Raw genomic sequence first — 25280 nt, 5'->3', positions numbered from 1 at the left:
CTTTATCATTGATTTTTTGCAGCACGGCTGTTCTCATATATTTATACATGCTTTTACATTATTTGAGCTAATATTTTTTAGATTCACACCCCCATTGAAATGTAGATTTTTCAGAATTTAAGATTAAATTTGTTGACCTTTCGGAATTTTGGATGGTTATACGAATTTTTCAGAATAAGAGATTTTTGAATTTATATTTATTTTTTATTTTTTTTCATTTCTCTCGCAACGTTTATGAATCGACGAAACTCCATAATATTTTCACTCAAATTCTGATACCTCACGTTTTCAACTATTGCTTTCAAAATTATAAACTTTGTTACCAAACAATTGTCAGTATCATTCAAAGCATCGGTTAATTTGCCATCCACATCAAGCTATTTTAATACATGTATTACCTAACAGAACAAACGCCTATCGTGATTATATCTCAGTTCAATGACTTCCTCACTAGGGGTGCTTAAACGGTTCTCCCGTTCTCGGTTAACCGAAATTGGAATTGACCGGTTAATTGAGGAATCGGGAACTGGATAATCGGTTCCGATACCAATTCCATATTTTTTTATAAAAAATTGGTTTCGGTCTAATTGTAACCAGCCGGTTCTTAACTAGGAACCGAATTACAATTCAATTTTAATTTTTTTATAATTTAATATAGAATTTTAACTTTATAACAAATTTGATGTAACAATTCATTTAATATACACGATTTTAACCCGTATGAATTATTATATTTTTTGGTATTGAATTATTTAAAATTATAAATAAATTCGGATTAAAACTACACATCGGTTCCGATTCTGATTCCGAGATTTATGAAAAATTGAAACCAGTCAACCCGTTCGGTTAAAACTAGAACTGGCCGAATAAGCAGGTCTATTCCTCATATCATTAGTCCAGAGACATGTTCCAGCTCAACCAAACAGAAGCTCATAAGAAATCAAAGGAGGAGATATACATGTTCCGGCCTCTGAGTGTTTTGAATTTTTGAATTTTTATCTAAATAGATCTATGCCCTTAGCTTGCCGAACCCGAGCAGCTGGAAACACGCTTCCCATATGTGTTCGGAGTTGTCTGATATAGAGCCTCAGGTCTAAAATGAATGTTTTTGACCAAAATTGTAAATCGGCCATATGTTTAGGAATTAGGACAAAAATAGTACTCCCTCCGTCCGTGAAATGTTGTCCACTTTGCTTTTTCCCATTTTTAGTAAATGGGTCTCACTTTCAACTAACTCATTACACTCACATTCTAATATAAAAATAATATATTAATGTGAGACCTATATTCCACTAACTTTTTTCACTCAATTTTCTTCACATGTCTTAAAACCCGTGTCAAATCAAACTTGGACAATATTTCATGGACGGAGGGAGTACTGTACTCTTCCTAAAAAAAATAGAAACTATCCATTTTAGGAAATTGACCTCACAATCTATTGACACCCATTCCACTATTTTTCTTTTAATCTCTTACTTCATCCATCTTTTCTATTCCTTTCTCAACGGAGAAGTATATCATGGGTTTTTGACTGGTTTTTCTTTCAGCAATTCATTGTTAATTATAAATTTCAAATTTTCGTTTTGTTTGTTTTTTCCAAATTATTATAACTGTTTTCAATAAATTAATATTGAAAAAGTAAACAAAGAAACGATAAGAATCAACAAATCATAAATAATAATAATCCGGTATTCCAAAAAAACAACAATAATAATCGGATGTCAAATATAGTTATATAGTTAGTAGGGATTGAAATGCACTTGAAAGATCTTGTCGAGTGGAATTAAGTTAGAATCAAACATAGGAGGAGATAATAGAATGAAGATAAAATACAAGATATCCAAAATTATTTATCGAATCATTTCATATTAGGATCGAAAAATTGCACATCAATCTGCATAACAGAAGAGAGAACATATGATATATTTAGCGTTAGAATTATTCAATACTTGTCCAAACTTTGAATCGATTTAACCTCTTTTCCAGCATCTAGGATCCGCTATTTCGTGTGGCCACAATTCCAAATAAAGCCACTAAAATTTACCGGTATGCCCTCCAATACCCAGGTCCAAAAAATTATGCATCAATGTAACTTGCCAGTTGAAGAACACATCCTAATTAACTAACATAACAGATTTTTGAACTTTCAATCCTCAAAAAGAAAAATCATTGTGCTGAGTGAGTAAAGAGTGATGGAAGATGATGGAAACAAGACATCCCTGACAAAATCAAAAAGAAAAGACCTTGGCCTCTCCTGCATGCTAAACGCCGAGGTCGGAGCTGTCCTCGCAGTGATCCGCCGGCCACCCGACCCGAACTACCACCAGCCTGACGAGGGCTGCGACACTTCGATATCGCAATCTCTGAAATCCCTCCGAGCCATGCTCTTCAAGCCACAGCAGGAATGGCGAACAATCGACCCATCGGTGTACATGTCCCCGTTCTTGGACGTGATACAGAGCGACGACATCCCTGCTTCTGCCACCGCGGCTGCCCTCCAGTCCGTCCTCAAGATCCTCCGCCTAGGCATATTCGACGAGAAGACTCAGGGCGGAAAGGAATCCATAAATGCGGCTGTCAACGCCGTCACCAGCTGCCGCCTCGAGAAAACTAATCCCGTCACGGAAGACGCCGTCATGATGCGGATCCTGCAGGCCCTCACAGCCGTCATGAGGCACCGCGCCTCCATCCTGCTAACCGATCACTCGACATGCACCCTCGTCAACACATGCTTTCAGGTATCCGGTTCAAACCATCACACATCAGAGAATCAGAAAATGAGCGAGCATATTCCACATTCTTTATCAAACTCTGGGCGTGCAGGTAGTTCAGCAGACGGCCAACCGTGTGGATCTGCTCCAGCGGTGCGCTCGGTACACGATGCATGAGCTAATCCAGATCATATTCTCCCGAATGCCTGATATCGAGGTGAAGGACTGGGAGAATTCTGAGTCAGACACGGAGGACAACGACCTCGACTCCGGCTATGGCATCAGCTCCGCAGTGGACATCTTCCACTTCCTCTGCTCTCTCCTCAACGTCGTCGACGTGGACACAGACATGGTCTCGTACCAAACCAGCGACGAGAACACTCAGGTCTTCGCCCTCTACCTCATCAACTCAGCCATCGAACTCAGCGGGGACAGCATCGGCAAGCATCCCAAGCTCCTCAGAATGATCCAAGACGACCTCTTCCATCATCTCATCCACTACGGCCTCTCCTCCACCCCTCTCGTACTCTCCATGATCTCGAGCACCGTTCTCAACCTCTACCACTTCCTCCGCAGGTGCATTCCCATTCCTGCTACTTCTACTTCATTCACTCCTTCCTAACCAACCTTCTTCTTTCGTCTTGTCACAGCTCTGTGCGTCTCCAGCTCGAGGCCTTCTTCTCCTTCGTCCTTTTCAAGGTCGCCGCTCCAGGGAGCTCCCTCCAGCTCCAGGAGGTCGCTATTGAGGCCATCATCAACTTCTGCAGGCAGCCCAACTTCTCCATGGAGGCCTATGTCAACTACGACTCTGACACCAGCTTTAGGAACGTCTTCGAGGAAACAGGAAAGCTTCTCTGCAAGTATGCCTTCCCAACAGGTACCTACCTGACAAGCACTCAGATTCAGTCTTTCGAAGGGTTGTCCGTTATTCTTCACTACATTGCTGATAACATCGATAGAGAAGACGACACCAGCCCCTCTGGACCATATCCGGTCGAGATAACAGAATTCAGGCCTTTCTGGGAGGACAAAGTGAGAGGGGATGACGTCGAGGCCTGGATCGAATTTCTGAGGTTCAGGAAGGTGCAAAAGAGGAAGATACTAATCGCAGGGAGTCATTTCAACAGAGATGAGAAGAAGGGATTGGATTACCTCAAGAAAGCCGGGCTCACTTCCGATCCGCCTGACCCCAAAGCCTTCGCCTATTTCTTCCGATACACACCAAAACTGAACAAGACCATGATCGGCGACTATCTCGGTGATCCTGATGCATTGAATGTCCAAGTCCTGAAAGAATTCACACACACATTTGAGTTCAGTGGAATGCATCTCGACAGCTCTCTTCGGACTTACCTCGAGAGCTTCAGATTGCCGGGGGAGTCTCAGAAGATCCAGAGAGTCGTGGAGGCCTTCTCTGAGCGGTTTTACGAGCAGCAGTCGTCGGATCTGTTCGCAAGCAAAGATGCTGTTATGATCTTCTGCTACTCGATCATCATGCTCAACACGGATCAGCATAACCCGCAGGTAAAGAAGAAAATGTCAGAGGAGGAATTCATAAAGAACAATAGATCAATCAATGGAGGAAACGATCTCCCTCGAGAATACCTCTCCGAGCTTTTCCAGTCAATTGCAACTAACGCAATCAAGATGGATGATACCAACATTGTTGTGGAAATGAACCCCAACAGATGGATCCAGCTCATAAACCGGTCCAAGATCGTCCAACCATTTATAATGTGCGATTTTGATCGGAGATTGGGGCGGGACATGTTCGCCTCCATTGCCGGCCCATCTGTTGCAACAGTTGCAGCAGTGTTCGAACATTCTGATGAAGAGGAAATGCTCCATGATTGCATCGAGTCGTTGTTCTCGATTGCAAGAATATCTCAGTATGGATTGGAAGACACTTTGGATGAGCTTATTTGCTCTTTCAGCAAATTCACCACATTGTTGAACCCTTACGCCTCCGCGGAAGAGACCCTTTACGCCTTCAGTCACGACATGAAGCCCAAGATGGCCATTCTGGCGGTTTTCACCATCGTGAACGTGTTCAAGGACTCCATCAGAGGCGGGTGGAGAACCATCATCGAGTGCTTGTTGAAGCTCAAGAGGCTGAAGCTGCTCCCACAGTCGATCATGGAGCCTGAAATGGCTCCCAAATCACCGGCTACCAAACCAGACTCCGCTATCGTTATTCCTAGCAACGACCCCAAGTACTCTAAGAAACGACAGGCCTCCGGCATAACTGCGAAGTTCCTAACCTTCATGTCGATGGAGAATGTGGAAGAATCTCTAAATCAAGGGATGAATGAATTCGAGCAAAACATTAGCATCATTCAGCAATGTCAGATCGGAAGCATCTTCAGCACTAGTTCAAATTTGCCTGAAGAGTCTCTATTGAATCTAGGGCGCTGCATCATATTCGCTGCAGCCGGAAAAGGGCAGAAGTTCAGCACCCCGGTGGAGGAGGAGGAGACGGTTTCATTTTGCTGGGAACTTATCAGCTCCATGGCTCTGGCCAACCGGCATAGAGTGTCGACGTTCTGGCCATACTACCACGATTACTTGCTGGAAGTCACACAGTTTCCTCTGTTTTCACCAATTCCTTTCTCTGAGAAGGCGATAGTATCCCTGATGAAGATGTGCCTGAAGCTCCTGGCGTCGGATAATTTCGCGGATGGAGCAGAGGAGCTGATTTTCAAGTCGTTCAACTTGATGTGGAGGGTGGAAAAGGAGATCTTGGAAACCTGTTGTGAGTTCTTGCTGCAAGCTGCAAGCAAGATCATTACTGATTATCCCAACAAAATGCAGACACAGCTTGGGTGGATGTCGGTTCTGCATTTGTTGTCTGTGACGGGCCGACACCCTGAAACGTACGATCAGGGTGTGGAGACCCTCATCCACCTGATGACGGATCAGAATCACATAACACGCACCAACTACACCTACTGCATTGATTGCGCCTTCGCCTTCGTGGCGCTCAGGAACAGCCAAGTAGACAAGAACATCAAGATCATGGATATGCTGGCGGAATCCGCCAGTTTGTTAGTTGAGTGGTACAAAGGCGGATACTCGGATCCGGGAAGCGGCACGGGTGTGGGAAACAATGGAAATAGCCTCTCGGTCGAGGAGAGCTCGAGGATCTACAACCCCATCAGCTTCTTCCAGAGGCTCGGGGAGTCTCTCAAGAAGACCAGCCTGGCTAGGCGCGAGGAGGTAAGGAACCACGCGGTTCTATCACTTCAGAGAAGCTTCTTGCTTGCTGAGGACCTCTTGTTCACTCCCACAAGCTGCATCAACTCCTTCTACAACATCATTTTCGCCATGGTCGACGACTTACACGAGAAGATGCTGCAGTACTCCAGACGGGACAATGCCGAGAGGGAAACAAGAAGCATGGAAGGCACACTGAAGCTCTCGATGGAGGTGCTGACGCATCTCTACTTGCATTTCTTGAAGCCGATATCTGAGAGCAATAATTTTAGGACGTTTTGGCTTGGAATCCTTCGGAGAATGGATACGTGCATGAAGGCCGACTTAGGAGAGTACGGGGAATCAAAGCTGCCGAATATAATTCCTGAGTTGTTGAAGAATATGGTGATGACTATGAAAGAACAAGATGTTTTGAAGATCTCAGAAGAAGATGATTTGTGGGATATAACATTTGTTCAGATACAATGGATAGCTCCATCTCTCACGGATGAACTGTTTCCTGAGGGAGTATAGAACAGTGAATATTAGTTACACACTCCATATTCATTGCTTGTTTCAATCAATAATTATCACACAAAGCTCAACACAAGAAAAATTGATATTGAAAAAACCCTCTAAAACTTCAACTATCCTAATACATCTCTTAATACATCAATACAAAATAAAATAACAGACTTGGTTATCTACACCTGCATATAAACAAATGAAAGATAGGTAACAACATCAATTTCTTTCTACAAAAGTTTTGTTAAGGAAATAAATTATTAAATCAACCAAGCAGAAAAGTTTCCCTAAAACTAAAGATTATACACAAATCAAGCAGATTCAATTCAAGCACACTAAAATCAACCAAACAAAATATTCTCACTCTCTATTTTAACACTTCGCCTCTCACTGCCAAACAAAAAAACTTACCAAACCTCTCTTTGTAAAACTAAGGAATTCAAATTTCCACCATACTTCTCTTTCAAGAACTCTGAATAATTTTGATAACTTTCAAACATTACTAGTTTCTACTAAACACATCTCCTAAACAAGTCTCATTTGACGTGAAATTAGACTAAAATTGCGAAGTTTTTACCTGTTGTAGTGAAAAAATTGCAGAGAAATTGTTTTAAAATGAAATAGTAGTATTATTGTTTTGAAAATGGAATATGAAAATTGTTTTGAACATTTCTTTGTGGGAATAATTCTGTCTTTTATTTTATTTTTCTAGTGTCTATTTTGTATTGGTGTATTGAGATGTAGTGGTTTAAATTGATTTTTTCTCTTTAAAAAAAATATTCTTACGTCAATTTTGCATAAATATATTAGGAGATGTTTAATGGTGGTTCTTATAGGGTTATAGCTCGTCCTAAATAATTAAATATGGTCATAGCCCATAGGTGAATATTAGGCAATTTGACACTTAATTATCTCTGACCATACTCCAAAATGAGTTTTAGTGTAGAAATTTTCTCCAACTATATTCTAAACAAATTCATTTTTAGTGTTTTTTTTTTAAACAAGACCAAATATGATGTAAATTTTGAATTTGGTGTAAATGATTGGAATAAAATTATTTGTTGGTATGGCGTATATCAAAAATGAGTTTGAGTTTGATGTAAATGGTTGGAGATGATTAGGGTTTACTTAAAGTTTGTACAGAGTACTATATATTTATTTTGAACTAAGCTTATTAGAAATTATATAATCCGTCCAAAGTTTATGTATTAAAATTTAAAAAATTAATAAAATGATTAATATTTATACTCCCTCCTCCAATCAAAATAGTCACATTTTATCATTTTGGAATATCCACAAAAAATAGTACTCCCTCCATTTTTTAAAAATAGGAAGAAGGTTTGAAACGACAAGGGTTTTAATGCATAATTTGGTAAAGTAAGAGAGAGTGAGACAAAAATTGGTAAAGTAAGAGCATCTGCAATGCTGCAGATGTCCCATTGCCCTTCCCGGCGGACTTCCCAAAACACCTCCTGCCACGTCATAAGGTCTTCCCAATGCACAATGACAGACATCCCCAAGGACTTCCTGCGCGGACTTCCCGTAATAAAAGAAATTCACAAATTCACAAATTCACAAATATGGAATTTACGTTACAGAATTAAAATTTCGACACGAATACGGACGGAGAAAATGCAACAACTTCATTAAAAAAAACATACATAATTATATTAAAAAAAAAATTACAATGCAAACAAAAGAAAATTAAAATTTCAACGAGCCGTATATATATAGTAGTTTTTTTGTAGAAAAAAGAAAAAATCGAAAGTCCACGCCAGACGTCTGCGTCGTCGCCGCAATGGCGGACGTCGCGACGGACATCCCGCCTCAGCCACGGATGAGCGGTGTCCTCACCGGACGTCCGCGTCCTCACCTTCCGCGCCTAATGGCGGACGTCCGGCGGAAAGTCCGCCGCTACGACTGCTCTAAGAGAGGGTGAGGTAAAGTAAGAGAGGGTGAGAGAAAAATTGATAAAATAAGAAAGAGGGAAAGAAAAAAGTAATGAAATTAATGTTAGTGAATTATGGGTCCATTTTGGTGTAAAGATTTCTTAAAATGAAAAGTTTGAAAGTTGTTATTTTTAGGGAACGGACTAAAAAGGAAAGAGTTGTTATTTTTTAAAAACGGAGAGAGCATTATTTTTAAAAATAAAGAGTTTTTTTTCATACTTTATCCATTTTTTTAATTTATCTTATAATTTACTTACTTTTTCTTCGTATCTCACATATTTTACCTATTTTCTTTCTTGCGCACTTAGTTTACCAATTTATCATTTAAAACCATGTCATCCACAAATAAAACGAGACTATTTTTTTGGGTGGAAGGAGTATAAAATATTATTTAAAAATAATAAAATGACACAGTAAATTTATAATTTTAAGAAAATTGTTTTAGCATGAATTTAAATACTAGTATAAAACAGTCCATAATTGTTGATATTTAGCATAAAATAAGATTATTAATTAAGATGTTAAAAGAAAGACAAATAAAAAAGAAAAATAAAAATTGTCAAAATTTTCTCTCGGCTCCCCGGAGGTGCCAGTCTACCCGCCCCGAGCCCAACTACGTGCCGCCCTGTCATCAGGTCAGGTTTTGGTTCTAAGAGCGAGCTCTATTGCTTCTTCAAAAATGGTTTGCAGAAATCGAAATTGGAATTGGAATTGGATTTGGATTTTTCCATTTCATAGAATATTGGGATTGATGATGGGGTTGGAAAATTTTGAATTATTGTGCCTGTGCAATTCTTGTTTATATAGTATTATTATGCTGCTTCTTAGTTCAAGCAATGAATTTGTGATGTAGGACGGTCTGCATGTGTCAACTAATTAATAGTAGTATTAGTATCAGAGTCTAACTTCACAAATCACTATCATTTTGATGGCAACCATCTCTTGAAACTATGATGTGGTTTAAGTTTTGACATAATGAGTTATTCTCAGATATAAACAAACTAAGGATTATCCCAAATCGTTGTTGTGACATACTCTTATTTCATTCCATTGATTTCACTATGCATTCGTTCTCTATTTTAGGTGTTAGTGTTTGTTGAGGCCCACTACCCACATTCAGTATAAGTTTCATGGTGATGGCATGACTCACATTATGAACATCACCTAAAACTTCATCGGCTATAAAATTAACAATCTGTTTTGATCTAGTCAGAATAATGCTTTCAGTCAAAACTATGACTCATATTTACTCAAATGATCGAATCTATCAATATCAACTAACTGAATTTGGACAACATGTACATATAACTCGCAGCTTTCTGCTACATTAGGACCATTTCCATGGCTTCCAGATCCCAAAGCAATGGACACAGCTTCTGCTTGGAGCCTGAATTCAAACAAGAAGAGGAAAATAAGGTAATAGTACTAACATTTCCGATTTCCTCTTTTTTTGTTGAAAGGTGACTTCAAAGATGATCAAAATAAGAACCTTTTTCCTTTTCAAATGCCATATAGAATTATTGATTAATGGCTACTGTTTGAGTTAATAGTACTATTTGTTTTTGTTTTTGCTACGGTGGAATCGCCAAGCCTTACTCTGTCATTAGGATGATGAGAACAGATAATACTATATAGTATTTTTTATTATATCCTGAAGATTCAGCATAATTTTGCACCCTAAAATGTGATTGTCGCCGTGTCTTCTTGATATTACATTGAAAAGCTACATTCTGTTTGTATTCAAAACAATTGATTTTGTTATATTTTTTTACTTCATTAATGTAGGTAAAGTGAATAATTAAGAACTCAAAGCTTCATGAAATGTTTATCCATGTAAAGCTAAATTTACATTCTTGGCTGTTCTTCCTTCAGTCCCCAGGTATTGAGAAGGATGATGAAATTGAAGATTCAGTTGAATCATCCCCTAATCGAGACATGACCACATATTCTCAGCATTACTTTGGAAGTATCAAAGATGGTTTCTCCATCAGCATCATTGAGGTACTAATCCCTTGCTCTAATAAGAGGAAGTGGTGAGTGTGCTTTGTGTTTTGGGATTTTCTGATATTCATTCTACCGTGTTGCTTTCCTATTAGAACATGAAAGAAGAGTACGGACTATTTGTGTGGCCTTCAAGTGTGATTCTGGCCGAGTACGTTTGGCAACAGAAATCACGGTTTTCTGGGGTTAATGTTGTTGAGGTGAGGTGAGATGAGATGGCTATTACTACAGTCGGCCTTTTTCCTGGTTTTACTTAAATCTCATTTTCGCTAAAACAGCTCGGTGCTGGAACTTCATTGCCTGGACTAATTGCTGCTAAAGTGGGCGCGGATGTCACCCTGACTGATGACCTTAGCAAAGCAGAGGTCGTATTTTCTTGAGCCATCGCCCTGAATACATGTGGGTTCGTATTTCATGTTGGAAATCTTTGTGATTGGTAATGGTTATAGATTAGCCTGCACTGCTTTAGGTCATTTGCCATCTGTGTGTCACAGTTTTGGTGTTTACGTAATTGCTTAAACTTGGAATTCCACTATTGATGTTCAAGATGAAAAGTTAAGTTTGAGTGGGTTATTTCTTAGTTTTACATGTGGATTTTGCAGTGTTTATAGTTCTTGATCAGTGGAACTGAGAACTTTAGAGTTGGATTGATTGATGATGTAAAACAGACAGAGGTTTAATTTTGTTGAGCCATCATCATGAGTTTTCTTGTATAGATTTTATGTTGGAATAATCACAGTTGAAATTGATTAGCTGGCAACACTTTATAGTATTTTGTTGCGGAATTTTTTTGAACTTGAGCTGGGGTTATTCGTCTCTTTAATATGTAGATCTGAAGTGTTTTGTACATTTGAGTTCAAGAAAGAGTTCTGTTTTTATATTTCTTACTTAGTGAAATTGTGAGAACTCTTAGTTCTGTTTTTTAGCCTAATCTTGATTCTGCTATTTCACTGCCTCTAGGTTTTGAGTAACATGAGACGTGTTTGCAGCATAAATGACCTCAAATGCAAGGTATGCATCACTGTCTTGTTCGTTTCATGTGATAACGTGTTCTTTATTAGGCTTTGATTCAGTGTAGGTTATGGGAGTGACGTGGGGTGTATTTGAAGCTCCGATCTTCACTCTGCATCCTAAAATCATTCTTGGAGCTGATGTGCTCTACGACACAAGTGGTAAGATTGAAGAACTCTTCCATTTCCTCTATACATAATTCATCGAATCTAATTACATTTTTTTTAATCATGTTGTTTGCACTTCACAGGCTTCGATGATCTATTTTCGACGGTAACATTTTTGCTCCAGAAATGCCCAGATTCGGTTTTCATCACCACCTATCACAACAGAAGGTAATTCTTCAAACACCATTTGTCACTTTACTCCACAAAAATTGATTTTTTTTCAAACAAGAAAATGAGATAGCAGTACCTTTTATAGTGGGCATCACCTTATTGAGTTCTTGATGGAGAAATGGCGTCTGAAGTGTACAAAGCTGCTCGACGGCTTCTCCTTCCTGCCTCCTGACAAGGCGTCGAAGCTGAGTGGAGATATTCAATTGGCTGAGATTGTTTTGGATGAAATGAGTCTCCGGTGACCAACAATTTCCGCCATGGTTATAAGAGCCTCTGTCTCTTCTGCTCATTGGCTGTGGCGTGGTTGAGGATCAAACAACTAGTGACTATGAGTATCTTACACTGCCCAGATCCTCTATTGGATTGATATATCTAAGAATTTTGCAAATTTGATTAATGAAAATTCAAGATATTGCCTGCGTAGAAAACAAGAAGTTCCAAATGAGAAGATGGCTTGAATCTGTTCAAAGAGATGGTACAAACTAGATAATGGTCTCTATGACATAAGCAAATGATATTTTTGATTGATGCAAATGATAAACAAAGGTTACTTGCCTAATAGTTTGTCTGGTTTAAGGTCTTTTAAGAAAGAGAGAGGATAAGATGCACAAGTATTTTTAAATGCTTATTTTTTTATTAGTAAAAACATAAAAAACTCTATGATTAAAATAGACAACTATACTCGATCCAATCACTGACGAATTCAAGTTCTTGTTTGAGTACTTCAAATTTTTGTTTTTTCAAACTCCAAACCCATTAGCTTTCACCAAAGCCACCACCACTGTTGAAGTTGTGCAGCTAGGACAAGTAATCCAGATTCATTGAGACTGAAATTAAATTCTGTACATACCACAAATTATTTTAAAGTTCAGCAGCAAATCCATACATAGTTTTAGTACAAGAGGAGTTGCATATTAGGAAACACAATTTTCACATAATGCAGTATCAACCAACTATTGCAAATTCAGTTTAGACCTCATCAAAACTTCACAAACCACACAAAAATTTTCCTTCTGAATAAATACCAGCCAAGTCGACTGAACAACGGGCTTGTAATTCATCTCTTGCAGCGCACAGCTAAAAGCCTAAAACTGTTCCACATATTAAGAAACAAAATCAGTCAGTCTATCGTCATGGTACTGTTTTCGCATTTTAGATGAAGTGAATTGATCATAACTATGAAAAATTGCATCACTGAGAAAAGTTCAACAAGAAACTAAATGGATCCCAATTCAAATTAGATGGAGAATCCTGTGGCCAACAAATCACACAACGCACTACTAACCTGAACCAATTCACACAACACACGAACACGAGCAAGTTGTAGTTTTTTCTAATGCGGAAGAGTTAAAAGTATTACTGCAACTGTGCTGTCTAAGCATGAAGAGTTTCATTAGGACTTCTTTGTTAGTAGTTATATCATTATTATTATAGCTTCAAGTCTTCATTTGTAGATTAATCTTACTTATGTATGGACAGCTCCATCTACACAGACCTATGATCATTATTTTAGTTCCAAATAAAGTTTTATATCTGTAATTCTGTTTCCACTCAAAAATGATCCCTTGCACAGTTCTAGGCCCAGGGGAATGACAATACCAAATTAAACCTCTTTCTAAGTGTTTCCCGTCCCATTCTACCTCAAATGGATGTATGATTATCTTCGTCACTAGATTCAGTTATTCAATATTCCAAAGTGCATATTCCATCCTTCCTCATCACAGACCAGCACACACCAGAGTCCCCAGCTTCATATAAAAGCTTCTCAAAACCACCAAATGTTATAGAGTAAAAAGTGAACAGTTAGTACTATAAAGATAATCGGAAGGTGCTACAAATTCAAAATGAGAATCCTTGTGTGTGCAGATATAGCTTGACTTAAGTTCTAAATTAGGGTCCGGAAAAGTCTAGCTTGCCTTCAGTAGCGACTGCGTCCTGAAATAAGCTGACAAAAAAAGATACTACACTTGATATTGGCTGAAATGCTGGGAGAGGTATAAGTATCAAATAATACAAATTTTGGCCTAAACAATATCATTCAAGTCGGGCACTTAATATCTCTTTAACATTCACTAGAAGGTGACAGGCATGCATCTTGATTTAACCATGTTCCAACTATGCAACGAGATAAAAGAAGGTTTAAGATTTATTAGACAGGCAAGACAGCCCAAAGCTTACAGAGTAGAAGCTAGGTGAAGAGTGGTGCAGTTTAAGGCAAACCCTAGACTTTATGGAATGAATATTAAGGGCAATACCTTCCATATACCAATCTTCATTGTATCCTAATGTTTACGAGTATCAATTATGTTATCCAAAATCCATATAATAGAGTATAACTGAAGTATAATATTCTATGAAAAAGCTGATTAGGGAAAACATAAAAGAGAAAAAGTTGACATTTCCTTAAGCCCAACAACATAAAGAAAGAGGTTAATATGGTAAGACCTTATGCTTGCCTGAAATCTTCCAAATATGAAATACAAAATATAAAATAACTGTGACATTATTAGAGACAAAAGAGTTGTAAAATACTTAAAACTTCATACCATGTTCACCTTAATGAATGATGGTGGATTAGTGAGATTTATCCAACTCTGTCCAATGTTTGCTTCTTTATGTTAAATGGATGAACAAGAACAACCAAAGACTGATGATTAATGTGGCTTTGAGTGATTGAAAACCTTAACGAGGTGAGGTATCAGTTATCCATCTCTTCCTGAATGCATCAAAGTATACTCAGAATTTATTTATCTAGTCACATCCAACATCTTATCAGTTTACTGATCAGGATAGATAACATAATTGAGTATTTTTATCTTCATTACTAGGATTTCTTCAATCCTACCCCTTTCAAATAGGAAATCAACCAAGCAAGTTCCCAAACTTCCAATCCATCTTAGGTAAGATTGGATTAGCCTATGCTATCTTCATCATATACCCTCAATAGAAAACGCGCCCTAGGTGATCTTTACACCAATTACAAATCCTGGCAAGTAACACACCTAAACAGAAGAAGAGAAGAACTGAAGTTTCTTGTAAAGAGGGCACATGCACAAGTTAAAGCAAGATAAGTAATTGTTAGTGTAGGAATGCGGTTGTAAGAGGCTCCATATAAAAGTTGAGTGAGTGAATGAAGCCAAACTGATGGCATACAGCAGACATGACCGAATATCAGTGGAGAAAACATATTTGTTATAATGCTTAAAAAGGCGACATAAATGCAAAGCTAAAGAGTTTTTCAAGTAAGCGTTCCGTACCTAGGGGTCAATTCATATGCTGACTTGCAAAACCAACATTTCCATTTACATTCCGAGTCATGCTGCTGGTTGACCATCCACCAAACCTAAAAAGTAATTTAATATCAGAACATTTAGTTGAAATAACTTCAGAATCAAGAACTTAAACATTATGAATACCTAGAAACGTTGACACAGCAGTAAATGCTTGATCCCTGCTATGATGAGATTCTATAGGAATTGGAAGCTGCATAAGTAAGATAAACAGAAAATAATGGTCTGAAATTCAAACTGTAAACTTTTTAACTGCGTAAGTGACTGCAATTAATATTAAGAAGCTTAAGTTTCCAACGAAGTTAGACTATAATCATTCATAACCATAAGCCACAGTTTTGTAAATAAACGAACTATGCCCTAACTTTCTTTAAAATGAACGTAATCTGCAAAACATTTGAAACTCAGTTCAACCATGGGCTATACGGCCATCTCTCCACAGGAAAGGACTGTTGCATACATTGTGCCTGAACTGATTAGATGCAACACAGAATCCCTGCTAGTAGTGAATGCTACGTTAGCCAGAATTCAGATCATTGCATCGCCAAGCAAATAAAAGGAGGAAGATTTTTCAGATGAATCATGATTTTAATGCGAACCCTAGTGCTAAGTAAGGTAAACATCATACAAGACATGAAGACAAGTAAATCACAACTTTGTGCTGCTTAGATAATGATTTATGAAATACTCTTAAATGTGCTACAGAAGAATTTTTTTTACCAGAATTAATAACTACATAAGGACCTTGGCACCATCAAGTAAAAGAAAGATTGGTAAACTGATTAAATGCAATGATGAACTAAAGCAGTCTTCTCACAGAAACATCCAGCAAGTGCAAGCTAGGCAAATTGTGTTCTGAGAAGAAAATTTAAACATATAAGGACTAGCAACTCATACGGTGCTAAAAATAAGAAGAAACAGAGAGGAAAGAAAAGAAGATTTAGTTACGCAATTGCAATTGGTTAACCGTGTTGTTTATAATAAATTCCAACCAATATTGGTGGTGAAGGTACATGAACTTGTCTATTTCATCACAGAATTCACCCTTTGTGTTGACGAGAACTAACAAATTATTCCTGCAAAACTGTTCTAGAATTTCTCACTTGGCTGTAAATTACAGGATAAAGGAAAAAAAAATATAAGTTGGGATAATGCTAATTATACAACAGTGCACCCTAATTCAAGGCATTCTCCTGATCTGATAGTTGCCGATGATGGGCTCTCCCAATTAAAGAAAGCCCTGGAGTAGTTTGGTCCTCCATTATCTTGGAATTGAACTTTAAGATATCTATGCTGGTTCCAAAGGCCATGAACAGGAGAAATTAAAGGACACGAAGGTGGAAAATATCATGCCTTCCGATCCAGCAGGGACCACTTCACTCAACTGGGAAGTAAGAACATTCTGTCTCTATGTCATTCTTCAAATGCATGGGTACATATTTTCTCTAGTAACAATGGCCAGTCCTCGCCAAGTTGCCGTGGATTCAGCTCCATAGCCACTCTAAATTCCTGCAACGAAATTTTGTGGAGGACTTTCTGTTCTTGCATCTGATACTTATCTGCACCATTATTCAGCATCTGATTCGGATGTGTCCTGCCATTTGGCATTTGATGCTGATGACCAGGTTTGACACCGTTATCTAGCTTCACTGGAGTGGGGCTCTTGTTGGAACTATTCATTGTCGATTCATGCCCCGACCTAGCTCCGGCAAGTTCAATGCAAGACCTAATTAATCCCTTGATATAGGAATCTAACCCATGGTTCAGTACGTTGGCACAGTCCACTGACACTCCTTTTAGACCTTGTGCTAAAGCAATGTTCTCCACCCGGTCACTCAATACATGACTGTCCAACAAAGTGTTGTCATCAAACGTTCCAATAGATCTACAGCTACTTGCAGAAGGTAGAGCTCTGCAAGCTCCACCGATGCTAGCTGTACACAAAGGAACACCGAGGGGTGCTTGAAGTACACTCCTTGAAGAAGCCTCTTTCCTACTATGGTTACCTACCAATTCCATCTGCTCCTTGCTATGTACACCTGTCGGGCTGTCTGGTGATTTCCTCACAGCCGGCATTTTAGCAGAGTGGGAAGCCATGTTCTCTCTTTCATCCTCTGCTTCTTGCACCGATATCTCACTACCAGGTAGTTTCAGATCCCCATTCTCCAATATAGGCTGAGTGGTAGCAGCCACCAGAGGAGGAAAACTAGTCTTTCCATTTGGTCCAAGAGCGCTTCGGCGGTCCCCACCTCTCCTATCACGGAAACCAGATCTAGTTTTCTTCGGTGAAACAGGGAGTATGTCACCTCCATTTGACAAACCTGGTGAACCAGAGGCATGAGCCATGACAATGTGGGACCCATTTTGCTGGTAACCATCAGAACGGAACTCCTGAATACCGACATGCATACCATGTTTTGAAGCATCATTCTTATGACACGCCGGAGGCAGAGACTTTGCACAACTGGCATTTCTAAGTATTGAATGAATAAGCTGATTGTGGAGTGACATGTTCTCCCGTCCAAGAACTCTCAGACATAGTTTTTCGAACTCAACCTTACTCAGTTTCAAATTCAAGAATTTCTGTAAGTAATAAAAGTACTGATTGGATCCTTCAGGCCCAAGTTTCTTTACTATCTGAGTTTTCAACTCAATGAGATTGATCCGCGAATGCTGATGAGGCGGTTGCATCTCTCTTTCTCCTCTTTCACCACACTAAAAATCCATAAAACCAAAAATACAAGCTACCACAGCGATACAGAACAGTGGAGTAAATTAGGGCCATTATACTCCATCTCCCAATACCCAGTTTATAAACATGTACCTTTCTAGTAACCCCAAAAAATGTTAAATCAAACCCATCTCGAACAAGGACAATGGGAGGGTGAGTGAATTCATACCATGAGATCTCAATTTTCAATTAAAACCGACCCTCCCTCCAAAAAACCCAGATTTCAGATACTTCGAATTCTTCAGCTTGGACCCAAATTCTATACTATGATACAAAGAAAACCCTTTATTGACCTATATCTCAAAATCAAATTAAAATACCTCCCTGCAACTCTAAGTAAACCACCAGAATTCAACAATATCCTCAAATCCTACCACACCCAAAATGCCACTCCCTCAATTGAAGATTCAAGCTTGAATTTTCAACTTCAAGTTCAGATTTTTATTCTCGAATTTGAACTTCAAAAATAATGAATCAAAAGAACGTAAAGATTCAAACTTGAAGAATAAATGAGCTCACATAAACCAGAATATCAATGGGCTGACCTTATTGGAGCTCCCACAATTGAGATTCAGGACGAAAAATTATCGTCACAACAATAATACTCTCAGCTTTATTTTTCTTCTTCTTTTTCGTTTCACACTTCCCATCTGAAACCCATGTAGTTTCTCCTGACATTGCTTCTTATCTCTTCAAAAACTAGCCTTCACATTTCTCTGTATTCTACGATCCTTATTTTCCCCACACAGAATTTCCTGAATCAAAAAATTGAGGACCCCTTTTCTTTGTTATTTCTCTCTGATCGCGGTTCGCTCCGATGCACGGTCTCTCTCCTCCTTTCTTTCTCGTATTCTAATTGATTAGAAGGTAAATTAAATTGTGTAATTTTGATTACAAGGTAAATTAATTTGTTTTTTAAGTGTACAAAAATTTGTTATGCTCTAATATTATGGCAACATGAATTTCTATTAAGTTTCCGTATGGTTAATACTTAGTAGGTAATTTATCTTGCATTTTTGGTTTGTTTCCTATTAAAACCTACTCAGGGCCCATTGGGCCTGAAAAGGCTACCTAGGCCCGCTACACTTTTCACAATTTTTTGTATTTGGGCATGGAAATTCTTGGCCCAAATTTAATTGATAATTTTCTTAGATCAGTTTAATTGCCCTATAAGTACAAATTAAGTAACTGAGTGACCGTGAGTTGTCTGGTTAGACCATCTCTAAGGGTACACTAAAACTTAAAATGGGATAGATATTTAGTTCCAATAATACCCAAAAATCAATCTCATTTTTGGTTTTTGAGAAAAAAATACCTATCTTTAGGTTTACACTAAACTCAAACCCAAATTTTTTTCAAATTTTGTGAGTAAAAAAAGCATAATAGAGAGAATATTCTTTTAAATTTGAGTTTAGTGTAAATGGTTGGAGTAAAATCATATTTGATGTGACATTTACACTAAAATGAGTTTGGGTTTAATGTAAATGGTTGGAGATGCTCTTAGACAGCCACAACAACATTGCGAACTTAGACCAATCTAAGTCTATCTAGGAAATATTGACCAGTCCACTATAGAATATATGAGATGAGCCCCATATGCTTTGACAGTTGGTAGGCTTGCTTATTCGGCCAGTTCCGATTCTAACCGGATCGGTTGACCGGTTAACTGATTTTAAATTTTCATAAATCCTAGAACCGAAACCGGAATCAGAACCGATCGGTTTCGGTTTGGAACCGGTCGATTCCGGTTCCGAACTAGAACCGATGTGTAATTTTAATCCAAATTTATTTATAATTTAAAATAGTTCAATACTAAAAAAATAATAATCCAACATCTAGAAATATAACAAATAATACCTAAAAATTCAAATAAATACACAAAAAATAAAAACCAACAATACAATAATATTCATATATGGATTAGAGTGATGTCAAGTGTAGTAGGTTGGACTACTTTATGTTAGCAATTTTTTAATACAAAAATAGGAGTTCTAAACTTTATCAATTTTTTTAAAAGAATGAGTTTTAAACATTGAATTCCATTTTCCCTTTTTTTGGCTAAACAAATATTCAATGGAATTTCCATACCTAATTGATCTTGTTGTGACTTTTTGGTTTATGACGGAACAATTACTAAATTATTCATAAACAGGTTAAAATCGTATGAATTGTTACGTAAATTTATTAGTATAAAGTTAAATTTCTATCATATGAAATGATATTGTATTTGTATAAGTTTTTTGGAAATTAAAAGCAAACTTCAATTAAATTAGATTTATTAGTATATTAAATTAAAAAAAATTGAATTATAATCCGGTTCCCGGCTAGGAATCGGTAAGTTCCGGTTCCGAACAGGAACCGGTTTTATTTAAAAAGTTGGAACCGGTACCAGAACTAGGACCGGTTTTTCCGGTTTCGGTTTCTCAATTAACCGACCGGTTCCGGTTCTGATTTCGGTTAACCGAAAACCGGAGAACCGTTTAAGCACCCCTAACAGTTGGGAGTCTAATGCACGATATGCTTTTCACTCGAACTAATAAGACCCTAAACCCTAAATTAATAAGACTAGTGAGATAAGTCATTCATGCTTAAATCTGAAGGATGATATCTCGGTGACTAATCATGTTCTCCCTCAATTCGTTAATAGGAGTTCCAATTTCCATTTTAAATAAGTCATTCATGCTTAAATCTGAAGGACGATATCTCGGTGACTAATTATGTACTCCATCCGTTCGTGAATAGGAGTTCCAATTTCCAATTTAGATAAGTCATTCATGCTTAAATCTGAAGGACGATATCTCGGTGACTAATCATGTACTCCCTCCGTTCGTGAATAGGAGTTCCAATTTCTATTTTAGCTAGTCCGCAACTAGGAATCCTAATCATTTTACTCCTTCCGTCCGCGAATAGGAGACCAGGTTCACTTTTACTATAAATGGTAATAGGGTCTCACCTTCCACTAACTCATTTTACTCACATTTCATTTAAAACTAATATATGCAAGTAGGACCCTTATTCCACTAACTATTTTCCACCCACTTTTCATAATATTTCTTAAAATCCGTGCCGCTTATAAATGGGTCTCTTAAGTCCTAATGGCGGACGAAGGGAGTACTATAAAGTGTAATTGGGCCTAACATTCCACTACTCATTCTACTCAAATTGTTAGGATCATCGACTGCAATATTAGTTTTGATATTGTCCGCTTTGGGTCAATCCCGGCCCACACGGATTTTTTTTAGGCCACTCTCAAAAGGCCTCAAACTGATTGGGACTGGATAGGAAATATATACACTTTTCAACTTCCCTCACTCATCCGATGTGGGATGAGTTTGTACCTAACACATTTCATTTAAAATTATATACAAATGAGACTCATATTCCATATTTTTTTTTCCAGCCACTATTTTTTAACATTTCTTTAAATCTATATCAAAAAGAAATAGTAATTCTAATGGCAGACCGACAAAGATAGTAAATAACATTAAACCTTCATCATTAATTTTGTATAGTATTACTTTAACTTGGTCAATAGGACAATATTTTTTTTATTATTTAATACAAATAAATCGTGACATCGTGGTAGTATTATTTAATGTTTAGAAATGATAAGATTGTTATTGCATTGAATCATTTCTTAACTAAAATCGGGTTGTTAATTCCTTGAGGTGTTTAATAAAAATGGTTTATTATAGAAGAACTTTGGCCTGTTATAAATTAATACTCTCTGTTTTTCAATTTGTGTCTATTTTAATTTAGCACAAATTTTAAAATATGAAGAAAAATGAGTTAGAAATGTTTGTAGTACGTAGGTCCTCTTTTATATATTAGTTTAAAAGTATAATATAAGAAAAAATGAGTTTGTGAAATGTGTTATCTATTTATAAAAATAGTAAAGTGAGGTAAGTTAATTAATAAGGAATGGACCAATTTTAAAACTGAAACACGTGATGGAAGGAGAGAGTATTATTGAAATAAATATTGAACTAGACAACTCTTGCTAAAATAAGTTAATCAAATAAAACCAACAACATGTTTATTAAATACAAGTGATAGTATTAAATATCTAAAAATACATGAAGAATTAAATAAAGGATTCTCCCGATTACTTGTAAATATAGTATTGAGCTGGGAGTGTGATTTGGATCATACATTTGTACAAAAGATATTACTACTACAATTTAATTTCTTACAATAATACAATGGTCGAAAGGAAAGGAGCCATTTACATCACTGACAATCAGACAGGAATGAACGACCAAGTCAACTCACCAAAATTCAAACCAGTGACAGAAAACCCTAGAAAAATGATGACTTTAGAGACCAATCATCTCCATTAATTCTCCTCAATACTCCATTTATCTTAACGTGCACGTCCAGAAACTGAAACAACCATGGATGATCATGATCCAATGCATGGGTTTGGGAAGAGGCCTCTCGACATGTCTCCCATCGTCACCGCCCTCTCCCAAGTCCTCTCCTCCACTTCCTCGGAATCTCTCTCATCCACACGCCCTCAACCACAAGGTGCTTGCTGTATATCCTTCTATCTCTCTCTCTCTGTGCTGTGTTTTTAGAGGAAAAGTAGTATTTGTATTCATTTGCTTAAACCATATATCTAAACAATTAATTCAAAACGATCATAAAATTAAAAGGGTCTGTTTATAGGGTAGATAACTCTTCTATCTTGCAGTATATAACTGACCTAGAATGTGCGTCAAGATGATGATAAATATGACTAACTTTGTTGGTTTGACATGAAATGATTAGCAAAAAATAATGAAATGAGGAGACACTACAGAGGAGTCCGCCAGCGGCCGTGGGGAAGATGGGCGGCCGAGATTCGCGACCCTATCAAGGCCGCGAGAGTGTGGCTTGGCACCTTCGACTCTGCGGAAGCTGCGGCCCTTGCCTACGACGAGGCCGCGCTTAGGTTTAAAGGAAACAAGGCAAAGCTAAACTTTCCCGAGAGGGTTCAGGGAAGAACTCAATCCGGATACCTAACAAATGGATGCATCATTCCTAAATTTTCTACTCAATCTCAAACTACTAATCGTCAAGAAAACTGCATCAACATTGGTCACTCTAACCATGGAAATTCATCTAATTCGCAAGGGTTTTATAGTGGAGAGCCTCTTGTTTCCGAGGGCTCGTCTCGTGCGGCTGTAGCTTCCGATGAAGATGAGCAGAAACTGCAAATTGATACCCAATTTGGAACTTCCTCTTGGGGAGAATATGCAGGAAGCAAGAGGATGAAAAGGTATTCTCTTGAGGAATAATATATATCATCATTAATTCATTTACATGGTTTAATATATGAATATGGAGTTAATTAATTAGTTGGTAAGACGTTTCTCATCCAACTAATAGATCGAGGGTACGAATTACATAGTGCGTGTAAGTTGTAACTCTCGAAAATACATATCTCGTAATTATAAGAAATTATACGTATCCTTGAAAGTGTTAAGGTATTAATTTTGGTTTGCATTATGATATACTTGCCACGGGTATAGAGCAGTTGATTAGGGGCTTATCCTAGCTATAATATTAAAGCAGGCTTAATAATTAAGCTTTAAACAGAATGAACTATCCCGTACAAACTAGGACCAAGCTACTTGTCTAGTATTTTTCATTTTAATTTTGAGGTAATAAGCATAATGTGATTACCAAATAGCTAACCATAATTTAATTTTAGAATCAGATAAGACCTTATACATTTGCTCCTAAGAAAAGAGAGAATTTCACAATACATGTTTGATATAATGAAATAGAATGAAGGTAGGAATTGAGTGAATATAGAAGAGTATTTCTAAAGAAAAGAAATGAGAACAAAATTCGTAGAGAGGGTGAGAGAGAGAGCAAGAGAGTATAGTAGTAGTATTATGCAAGAAGAGATGTCCAAAATGTGAGAGAGAAATTGTGAAGTCATAAAGTATAGAAGGGAAGTCTTGTCATGTAATACAATTTAGAAGATAAGGAATGAGTAATTAATACCAAGAATTGAGGAAACTCACAATGTAGTTGGAATGTTGATTTTGTTCACACCTTCATTTCATCATACCAAACACATCCTTAGAGTGATGATCCGAGCATGAAAGAGGGGTTTCACTCTATGAAATTTTGTAGGAAATATAATTGCTCTTGCGTATGTACGTAGAACATTTATCTGAACATTTTATTTAATTAGTATAACGAAATATGGAAGTAGCTGCCAATTTTTGAGAGACAGGTACCTCAATAAAGTATTATAGGATAATAAAGAAGAGGTGCAAAATTATGACATTAGCCTGTATATAGGACAGCATGTATGTACAAAGAGATAAACCGAATATTATGGGATATGAAGATAAATTATATACATCTTGAAGGATATTGTTGGCAATTGAAATTAAATATACAAATAACTATCTCACGTCGGTGTTCATATAGAACTGAAATCACTATATAGATCTCATGGGTTGGACCCCATGAATTTCTATATGATATCCATACCTGAATTAAAATATACTAAAAAATAAGGAGAAGTATGTAGAGTAGACAATACCCTCTCTTGGGAACAAACACAAATATTACGAATGTAAAAGAAATGATCACATGAATTATTTACCTAGGTTGATACTTGCTATGTGTATTTACGTTTGAGGCATTATCAAACCAGACTTCACTATTATCGCATCATTTTAGGTAATATAGAGAACCCAAAATTATATCACAAGGAAATATATCTGAATAAATATATTGTAATGAGGATAGAAAATATAATGGGCCTAAAATACGTGAGACTCCATATTCCAACAATCACGAGACATGCTTAGAATTAAAAATTGGAAAAAACTAGTACTACTATATATTTGTAGCAGATGCTGATGATTCATTTAATTTACAGATGAAGTCCATCAATGAGGAATGGGCTGAACCGGTGAGAATTTCGACACACATACGCTCGTTCATTAAACGTAACAATAACTATTTCTATATTTATTATGATGTGTATGTAGGATTCTGAATATTAGATGAATAATATTTGGATGTTTTTGTTGGGATTTCAATTCTTTGTGATCAATATGTTGTTATACACTGTTATTAATAAAAATTATTTGTGGGATATATATACCTGAATATGTAATAAAATTGATTTGTAAAATAGAATGTGAAGCTGTTTAAAAAGGAATTATGTGGGGTAGAGTATAATGTGCATTGTGCATGTACTTAATTAAACATTTTAGGTATTTTACATTTAAAATCACTTCATAAATATTAATTAACATTAAATTAAATAAATTAATACTAGTTCTTATTATATATTAACCATTATGTATTAATTTAGTAGTATAAAAATAACCTTTTGCATTAAATTTATGGATGTAAAAAATAATATATTGACTTTTTATTAGATATTAGATCATTCATCTATTTTATATTATTGTAAAATAATATAGTACTTAATAATAAATGAATTTATATAAATTTAATTTAAAATATAAAGGCTTTAAAGATTGGATTTTTATGATCAAGATATTTTGAAGATGTTG

General features: G+C 36.9%; 4 protein-coding genes and 1 long non-coding RNA gene across 6 annotated transcripts; 3 read left to right on the top strand and 2 right to left on the bottom strand.

Moving 5' to 3' along the window:
- The first annotated feature begins 438 nt into the window (after nucleotides 1–438).
- LOC125189731 (ARF guanine-nucleotide exchange factor GNL2) lies at nucleotides 439–6437 on the top strand. Its single transcript, XM_048086973.1, has 4 exons — nucleotides 439–506; nucleotides 2189–2738; nucleotides 2824–3287; nucleotides 3362–6437. The coding sequence occupies exons 1-4, from the start codon at nucleotides 439–441 to the stop codon at nucleotides 6435–6437; spliced, it is 4158 nt and encodes a 1385-aa protein (XP_047942930.1).
- Nucleotides 6438–8915: 2478 nt separating this feature from the next.
- On the top strand, nucleotides 8916–12286 carry LOC125190107 (probable methyltransferase-like protein 23). 2 transcript variants are annotated; one of them, XM_048087307.1, is made up of 9 exons: nucleotides 8916–9012; nucleotides 9709–9793; nucleotides 10250–10378; nucleotides 10474–10578; nucleotides 10657–10743; nucleotides 11339–11389; nucleotides 11457–11550; nucleotides 11640–11724; nucleotides 11813–12286. In XM_048087307.1, the coding sequence occupies exons 2-9, from the start codon at nucleotides 9719–9721 to the stop codon at nucleotides 11967–11969; spliced, it is 783 nt and encodes a 260-aa protein (XP_047943264.1). In that variant the 5' UTR covers nucleotides 8916–9012; nucleotides 9709–9718; the 3' UTR covers nucleotides 11970–12286. The 2 variants fall into 2 exon arrangements, with proteins under 2 accessions (XP_047943264.1, XP_047943263.1); XM_048087306.1 differs by having other exon boundaries at nucleotides 9693–9793.
- A 240-nt stretch (nucleotides 12287–12526) lies between these two features.
- LOC125190108 lies at nucleotides 12527–18593 on the bottom strand. The gene is made up of 4 exons (XR_007170848.1): nucleotides 18294–18593; nucleotides 15144–15194; nucleotides 14985–15070; nucleotides 12527–12818 (listed from the first exon to the last, which is right to left on the bottom strand). It is a non-coding gene; the product is annotated as an uncharacterized LOC125190108 (long non-coding RNA).
- On the bottom strand, nucleotides 15962–18294 carry LOC125190106. The gene has a single exon (XM_048087305.1). The coding sequence runs from the start codon at nucleotides 17706–17708 to the stop codon at nucleotides 16431–16433; it is 1278 nt and encodes a 425-aa protein (XP_047943262.1). The 5' UTR covers nucleotides 17709–18294; the 3' UTR covers nucleotides 15962–16430.
- Nucleotides 18594–22142: 3549 nt separating the features above from the next.
- LOC125191021 (ethylene-responsive transcription factor ERF114-like) lies at nucleotides 22143–24828 on the top strand. Its single transcript, XM_048088478.1, has 3 exons — nucleotides 22143–22275; nucleotides 22519–23008; nucleotides 24635–24828. Exons 1-3 carry the CDS (start codon nucleotides 22143–22145, stop codon nucleotides 24636–24638), a joined length of 627 nt encoding a protein of 208 aa, XP_047944435.1. The 3' UTR covers nucleotides 24639–24828.
- The last annotated feature ends 452 nt before the right edge of the window (nucleotides 24829–25280 follow it).

The sequence above is a fragment of the Salvia hispanica genome, chromosome 5 (genome assembly GCF_023119035.1).
Source record: "Salvia hispanica cultivar TCC Black 2014 chromosome 5, UniMelb_Shisp_WGS_1.0, whole genome shotgun sequence".
NCBI classification, from domain to species: domain Eukaryota; kingdom Viridiplantae; phylum Streptophyta; class Magnoliopsida; order Lamiales; family Lamiaceae; genus Salvia; species Salvia hispanica.
Note: the sequence above shows the minus strand (reverse complement) of the source record. Positions and strands in the feature narration are given on the sequence as shown.